This window comes from Lactuca saligna, chromosome 5 (genome assembly GCF_052625555.1).
Source record: "Lactuca saligna cultivar CGN05327 chromosome 5, ASM5262555v1, whole genome shotgun sequence".
Classification (NCBI taxonomy): domain Eukaryota; kingdom Viridiplantae; phylum Streptophyta; class Magnoliopsida; order Asterales; family Asteraceae; genus Lactuca; species Lactuca saligna.
In genome coordinates, this window is record NC_136421.1 from 56,530,486 (window position 1) to 56,538,639 (window position 8,154).

At 35.8% G+C, this 8,154-nt stretch overlaps 1 protein-coding gene across 1 annotated transcript; it reads right to left on the reverse strand.

Annotated features, from left to right (window-relative positions):
* Positions 1-6,778: 6,778 nt before the first annotated feature.
* On the reverse strand, positions 6,779-7,279 carry LOC145045313 (uncharacterized). Its single transcript, XM_078993648.1, has one exon. It carries the CDS (start codon positions 7,277-7,279, stop codon positions 6,779-6,781), a length of 501 nt encoding a protein of 166 aa, XP_078849774.1.
* Between the last annotated feature and the right edge of the window lie 875 nt (positions 7,280-8,154).

Here is an 8,154-nt window from a genome sequence, read left to right on the forward strand (position 1 = left end):
GATTAAGTAGATATAGCCATATCTTTGATAATCATCAGTAAAAGTCACATAGAATTGATTTGCATCCCTTGTGGTGGATCTGAAGGTGCCATACACATCTGTGTGTATGAGATCTAACAATCCTTTACCTCTTTCACAATAACCAGTGAAAGGAGATTTAGTTGTCTTTCCAAGCAAACAAGACTCACATGTATCATTCAACCTTAAGTCAAATGATTCCAACACTCCATCCTTTTGGAGTTAGACAATGCGCTTCTTGTTGACATGTCCAAGGTGACAATGCCAAAAGCATGCTTTGTCTAAACCATTGGACGAATTAATTTGTAAAACACTATTATCTAAATTGTCTACAAAAATCATAGTTGCATACATTCCATCACAAGGTAAAGCTTAAAAATAAAATACACCATTTTTGAAAGAAGAAATAGATCCATTCTCATTTTTAAAAGAATATCTAAAACCTTGTCTATATAAAACATGAAATGAAATGATGTTTCTTGTTATTTATGACGAATAGCAATAATTGTTCAAATCAAAGACAACCCATTACTAAGCACTAAGTTATAAACACCAATCTTGGTAACAGGTGACGATCTCCTATTGCCCATGACCAGGTTCATTACCCCATGCTCCACATCCTCATTTTTTCTTATCCCCTGCAAATCAAAACAAATGTGAAAACCACATCTTGTATCAAGGACCCAAGAATTAGAATATGATGAGTTTTTTAGATAAGACGGTATAAATACTTGTCGAGGTTGGCTTTAATTTTCCATCCTTTATGTCTTGCAAGTACTTAGGGAAGCTTCGTTTCCAATGCCCTTTCTCATGGAAGAAAAAACAAGTAGCCTCCTTAGGATCAGAAAAGGGAGGAGCATCAGAACTGGTTTTTCCTTTGGGTCCATTGCTTGAGGACCTAGCTTGGGACTTTCCCTTCCAGTTCTGTTTGGGAGGAAATATACTCTTCTTCCCTTTTCCTTGCCCTATAGCCAAGACTGCAACAACAACAGTAGGAGTAGATGCAACACTTTTTCCCTTCATTCCAATTTTAGCAGTTCGCAACAGGTTCTGAATTTGAGCCAATGTGGTCTTGGTTGTTCAAATGATAAGTCATGATAAAATGATCATAACAACTGGGAAATGAGTGCAAGACTATATCAATAACCAATTCCTCATCAAAATTCACATTGAGATTTAACAAGTGTTCCACATATCGTTGCATTCATTGCAAGTGGTTGCTGACGGACTCTCCGTCTTTCATCTTTCTGGTAATGAGGGACTTTACTAGCTCATACTTTTCCTGACGAGCTCGTTGGTGGTACTTTTCCACCAATTCCATATTCATCTTGTATGGCCATTAATCCTCGTAGAACCTTTGGAGCTTAGGAGTCATAGTAGCCACTATGATGCATGCCACTTTGGTTGCATCATTATAGTGTCTCCTATACTCAGCTAGTTCTTCAGGAGTAACTTTAGTTTCATCAATCTCGAGAAGTTACTTTTAGACCACATACTTTTTATCCTCAAAACGTAGAGCCATCTTGATGTTTCACATCCAATCATCGTAATTGGTGCCATAAGGTAACCTTCAAGCAAATGTTCAAGAGTGAGAAGGTGTTGGAGGAGGAACCAGAAGCATCGTTGGGTGTTGAGATCTGAAAAAGAAGGACATGTTTTGGTTAGATAAGAATGTTCCTCAATATAACACCCAAATGAAATATTTAGGCTAGGATCCAACTAGATATTACACAACTTAGAAAAGGGATGTCATTATCTAATTGTGGAATAAATAAAGGTAGGTAAATGACAATTTACCAATTTCACCACGAAAACAAAATTTTAAATGAATTCGGTTTTTAATGAAATTCCTAGATCTTTTGAGATTCATTGAACTATTCAATGACATTTTTAATCTCTATTATGCTCTTCCCTTTGTGACTGGGATATCGAGGATCACACACACGATGTGAACAACCATGCAAATTAGCTTGGTACTCTTGATGTCATTTATCATCTAATTAATGTGTTGGTTAGCCACACTCGCTCTATCAATCAATGATAATTTACGAGACACCCATTGCCACCCTTTATTAGTCCATATTAGTGTGTCGGTTAAGCACACATGCTCCACTAACGACTTATATAAAGTGCTTTGTGCAATTTCATGGATTAACATCAAATTCACATTTTTCTTAAAGTAACTAAGATTAGGAATTTTATAAAACATTTAGTTACTTTATAATTTTATTATACATATTAATGAGAATTATTTGTCCTATCAAAACCGTTTGACTAACGACCCTCCACCAATCAAGGAAGCGGTGGGTGAGAGTGAACACTCATTCAACTACCATTTTATAGGCATTTTCCTTATACCCACTTATAGATCGACTTTGTGAATGAGGCGTACTAGCGGTTCGACTGCCTTGTCTTATACATATAGTAAATATTAAACATTTAATTTTGCATATAGTATATGGTGTATTTTAAAACATTTAAAAATACTAGGGTTTGTAATCTTTTAAAACTTCGAAATTAAAAACAATTTAATTTAAATTTAAAAGAAATTGATTTAATAATTATCCATTAATTAAAAATTTAATTAATTTATTAAATCAAATAAGGATTAGCCAATTAAATTAATCAACTAATTTAACCTAATCCACTCCCCCTAAATTTCGAAAATCATGGGAAGGATATTCAAAATTTATAATTATCCAAATAATCACATAAATAGATAATTACCAAAAAATAAGAAAACCCTATCATGAAACCCTAATTTTCGAAAATCACAAATATTGGGGAGGAAGGAAATAATTTCATCCCTTCCCATATTTTCAAAAATCCATAGAGTTAGGAAACCCTAATTTTCGAAACTTGTAGGCCAAGGGGAAGGGTTAAAACCCTTTTCCAAATTTGTGAAATCTAGGGCTAGGAAACCCTAATTTGCGAAAATCCTAAGTCCAAAGGGTTGAATTTCCATAAACCCTAATTGATGAAATTCGACCAATTGTAATCAAATTCAATAGAAAACAAGCCAAGGCTTGATACCATTAATGAGTTTTGAGCATAACAAACAATCCCTATGTATGTATGCAACCCTAATTTTAGTGGATCTATGTTTTCTCTAATTGAACATACAAGTATTGAACATCAAAAGGAAAACCATAGGAAGCATAAATATAGTAAACATACCTTTAATTGTTATGTAGTAATAATAATGCGAATCCAAGACTTCTTGAAACTTGAGAGCAAGTGTCATAAGTGTAACACCTCTCATGGTTCACATGCCAACTAAGCAAGAGGATGAGAGAGAAGAGATGAAGAAAAGGCTTGAGAAATTCAGATATTCTTCTAAGGTTAAGAGTGGCTGAAAATGTGAAGCCCTATGGGTCTATTTATAGTGCATATAAGATATACTAGATAACCCTAATTTGAATAAAATATTATTAATTTAAATTGGTATTTATCCACCTCCATAATCATCCACATGGGATAATATAGAAACCATAATTATCCTTAGGAATTTCGTTCACCACCTTCCTAGGAAGGTTCTTGAACCTCTTGTTCAACTATTCAACAATTACACTTTAGTCCCTATACTGTTAATTAATTCTTTTAATCCTGAATTAGTTCCAATTAATTTCTGATTAATCATTAATTAAATAACATGATTCCTAATTAATATATTATTTACATAATACATTAATAAATCATTTATTTCAATTTATTAATCAAATAATAAATTCAACCTCTCTCTCCAAAAGTTATCCTATCTAATTACTAGTTATGAGGGCAACCCAAAAGGACTGCACTACTATTAATTCAAGTATATATCAATTATATTTATGAGCTTAGACACCTAATCCAACAATAAGAGAATATAGAAATTAGTTAATTAGATACTTCATATCTATGTGTAAGATGAAAGTAACTATACACTTACCTGATAAAGGTGGATAACTGATGAATTCGGCAGCGCTTTGCTTTATACTTTCAAACGACCTAGACGAATAAAGTATTAAGACTTAGTCTAGTTTCTTAGTCCTGGTGACTATAATAATTATAGTCTAGATTCCTCACTAATCTCAATGTCTACATCATGATCTATCAAGTAAGGATCACCCAGGCAGGATCATTTCGACGTATAGCCTTTCTGAAATCCTACAACCATGCCAACGTGACCATTCTAGACACCTCTCTCGTAAGTAGATCAATCAGTATCAAAAATTGTAATCACTAATAAATCTTATTTATAGGTTCATAATGACGACTTATGACTATAAATATAAGTTACACTGAAAAGACTAGAGTGTAGCTTAACTTACAGAGGTTCTTCCTGAAAAAAGTTAGGAAATTGCACTGGCAGAGCTCCTACTGCATAACTACTACCAGGCTCTGGGGGCTTGTTTAAGGCCATAAAGAGCCTTGCAAAGACGAAAAACATGATTAGGGAGAGAATGGTGAGCGTACCCTAAAGGTTGTTTCAAGTAAACCTTCTTCGAGGAGTCTCCATGAAGGAATACGTTCTTCACATCCAATTGATTTATAGGCCAGTGCCGGGATGTGTCGATGCTCATAACCATACGAATCATAGCAGGTTTGACAACAGGACTAAAAGTGTCATTGAAATCAAGATCGGGAAGTTGAGAGAATCCCTGAGCAACAAGACGACCTTTAGAGCGTTCAATATTTCCCTGACCATCAAACTTATATTGATAGAGCCATCAATAACCAACAATGTTGGCGTAAGGTGGAGGAGGGACAAGATCCCAGGTGTGATTAGATTGAAGAGCAGACATCTTAGAGTCCATGACTGCTTTCCAGTTGGAATCACAAATGGCTTGAGCAGTGGATCAAGGGATATTAGAGATGTCATAAGTGGCAGACAAGTTAAATATTTGTTTAGGCCGAAGGGACCCAATGCGAGAGAGCATAACCATATGATGGGTCGGAGGAGGAGGACAAGGAGAGGGGATGATGTAGACTTGGTAGGAGGAGTAGAATGGGTCGAGGAGCTAGTGCTACTAGATGGGAAGTAACTAGGAGTAGAAGGGGAATCACTATAATTAGGGGCATAGGAAGATCTAGTGATAGGAATAGTAGGATTAGGAGGGGTGTCATCTAGAATGAAGAAGATGGTTTAGTGTTGAAGTCGGAGTACGAAAAGTGATCTTCATCGAATATAACATGATAAGAAATGATGACACGTTATGTGATGAGATGTAGGCAATGAGAACCATGATGGTCAGGGGAAGAACTAAGATAGACACAGACTGAAGACCCGGGGGACAACTTGTGTGTAGGTATAGAGGAAATATTGGGATATCACAGATAACCGAAAAATTGAAGATGATCATACAAGGGTAAGGTACCAAAAAGAAGCTCAAAAGGTTTTTTAAATGAAAGGATGGTGGTGGGAAGAAGATTAATAATGTGTACAGTAGTGAGAAGAGCACAACCCATAAAGTTAACAGAAGAAAGGCTTGAAACAAAAAAGTATGGATGACATTCTTGATTGTTCGTATGGGTCGTTCAGATTTCCATTTTGTTGAGACGTATAGGGATAAGAGAAATGAATCTTGATGCCTTTAGAGGCATAAAAGGAAAGCAGAGAGTGATTGTTAAATTCACGGCCATTATCACATTGGAAAAGTTTGATGTCAGATTTAAATTGAGTTTGAGCATAAGCATGAAAAACATCAAATACATCTTTTAAAACGTAAAGGAAACACCCACAAGAAATGAGTAAAGTGATACAAGAAGACAATGTAATATTTAAACCCACTCAAACTAGTAATATGAGAGGTCCATAAATCAGAATGCATTAGTTCAAACATACGAGAAAATTTAGTAGTATAGGTAGCAAGAGGTCAACGACAATGCTTCCCAAGACGACAAGCATGATAGATGGAAAGCTTATTTGTATAACTAGACAGAGTTATCAATAGCAAAAGAGATATAGTTATCAGTAGTAAATTGATGAACAACAACAATATTTTTTACAATTTTATTTTTGACAGGAACATTATTTAAAGCAAGTCGGTTGTGAGAATGCGAAAAAAGTTTGACCAATATGAGTGATAGGAAATATAGCACCATTACCAACCATTATAGACTTATAAGTACATAGTGTTTGAGAAAGCATGTTACCTGAGTTAAAGGAAATATGAGAGATGACACCCGAGTCCATGTAGAGGTTGTTGTCAGAGGGTGGCTAAAGAGACATTGCATGGAGCATTGATGCTAAATCTATGAATTATTACGGGGTGGACTATATGTAGCTACCCAAAGAAACACCATCGGGTGATGGAGGCCTCACATAAGAGCCAAGAGGTTATGCATAAAACTGTCCAGGAGGAGACTGAATCTGTAAGGGAGAAGCTTGACCGAAGGGGGAAACAACGTAGGGATACTGAAGTGGCACCGGATGCCTCAAAGACAGATGCTGGCGCGAAGGCAAAGCTTGTGAGGGTTGCAACTGTGGATGATACAAGTGCTGCAAAACAAGAGTGGGATGCAACATGTTTAGGCCTTGCAGAAGGTGCTGAACAACGTATCCAATAATGAATCTAGAGGCATGAGGAGTTGGTCTGAAGGTAGCAATAGAGGGAGTAGTTCCTAAAACTCCAACAAAAGTGGGATGAGAGTCCATATGATTTCCAGTAGTGTTTTTTGATATATTCTGAGAGTTCTTTTGGTTTTTGGACCACCGTTTTTTTTTGTTTATCCGAGTTGTTGGAAGATGAGAAAAGAGTTGCACTTTGAGACATATGTATTAAATAAAAGAATCGGAAGTTGCTTCACGAGACTCATGCAAGAGAAACATGTTTTTGGCTTTAATAAATAAAGGAAAAGGCTTTGTATTAGTAATAACATCCACAATGTTATGATAGCATGGTGGAGTTTGCCTTAAAATTTGCATACCGAGCTTAATTTCGGTGATTGTAGAACCCACATCTTTAAGGTCATCGGAGAGGTTTTTGAGCGTGTGACAGAACTCGGTGATGGAGCTTGAACTTATCTTCGTGTTGCAGAATTGATATTGGAGTTGCAACATTCGGGACATTTTATTATTACGGAAAAATCCATCTAACTTATTCCAAAGGTCTTTGGCGGTACAATCATCACTAGAGATGATTTGAAGCAACTCGAGGTCACAAGTGCTATAAAACCACAGTTTGATATGTGCATCTACTAAATACCATTCCTCCTCATCATCACCAGATGTAAGAGATTTCCTAGAAATACGCCTATATGACAAGGTACCTCTACACATGTTCGGGAAAAAATTGACGCCATAGTTTATACTTGGAATCAATAACATTCAACTTAAAGGTAGATTGATTGTAAACGTTTGTGAGAGTACATAAGATACTTAACTTAGATGGAGCAGTGGTGGATGAAGAAGCCGATATTGGCATTGAGAACACACACACAATGTCAAAAAGAGAAAACAACAATAATTGGACAACAACCTAACAATAATAGTGGGACAGAACCGAGCCAGGAAATGAGAAGGAGATAACCACCAACAAAGGATCGATAATGGTGGCGTTGCTTAATCCAATCGACTGGGATGTACGGTGCTATCGTGATGATGAAGAAAAAAATAGCGGCAGTTAGGAATGGTTAATCATAAGCCATACGTGAGAATGATGGGTTGAAAACCCTAGCTTGATACCATGCTAATTATACGAAAAGCCTCAATGATTAGAGGCCTATGCAGAATATATTTATAAATACAAAAGTTACAAAGAGGTCCCTACTCTATATAAGAACATACAAATATAGTATAAACTAACAAATAGCTCAATCAAACTAACTTACAAACTAGACTCTTCTTCACATTAAGCTTATAAGAAGAGACGTAGGGGTTTGGTTTTCAATAAAACCCATTAAGCCCTTAATTTGTTAATATATAAGATGAAAACTAAGGTGTTCATCAACCACTATTGATTAGTGGTGAGTTATGGTGGCCCTACAACGCTTAAAACCCTCACCATTTTAGTTATATCCGAAACGTGTGTCAAGTTATACATAGACTAATTGGGATCCGTATACCTCGAAAATGAATAAAATGTCAAAAGAACTCGAAAAGAGGTGGATTAAACTACAATGTTTTCAAGTTATTTTTGTATTTTCTTTTTTGAT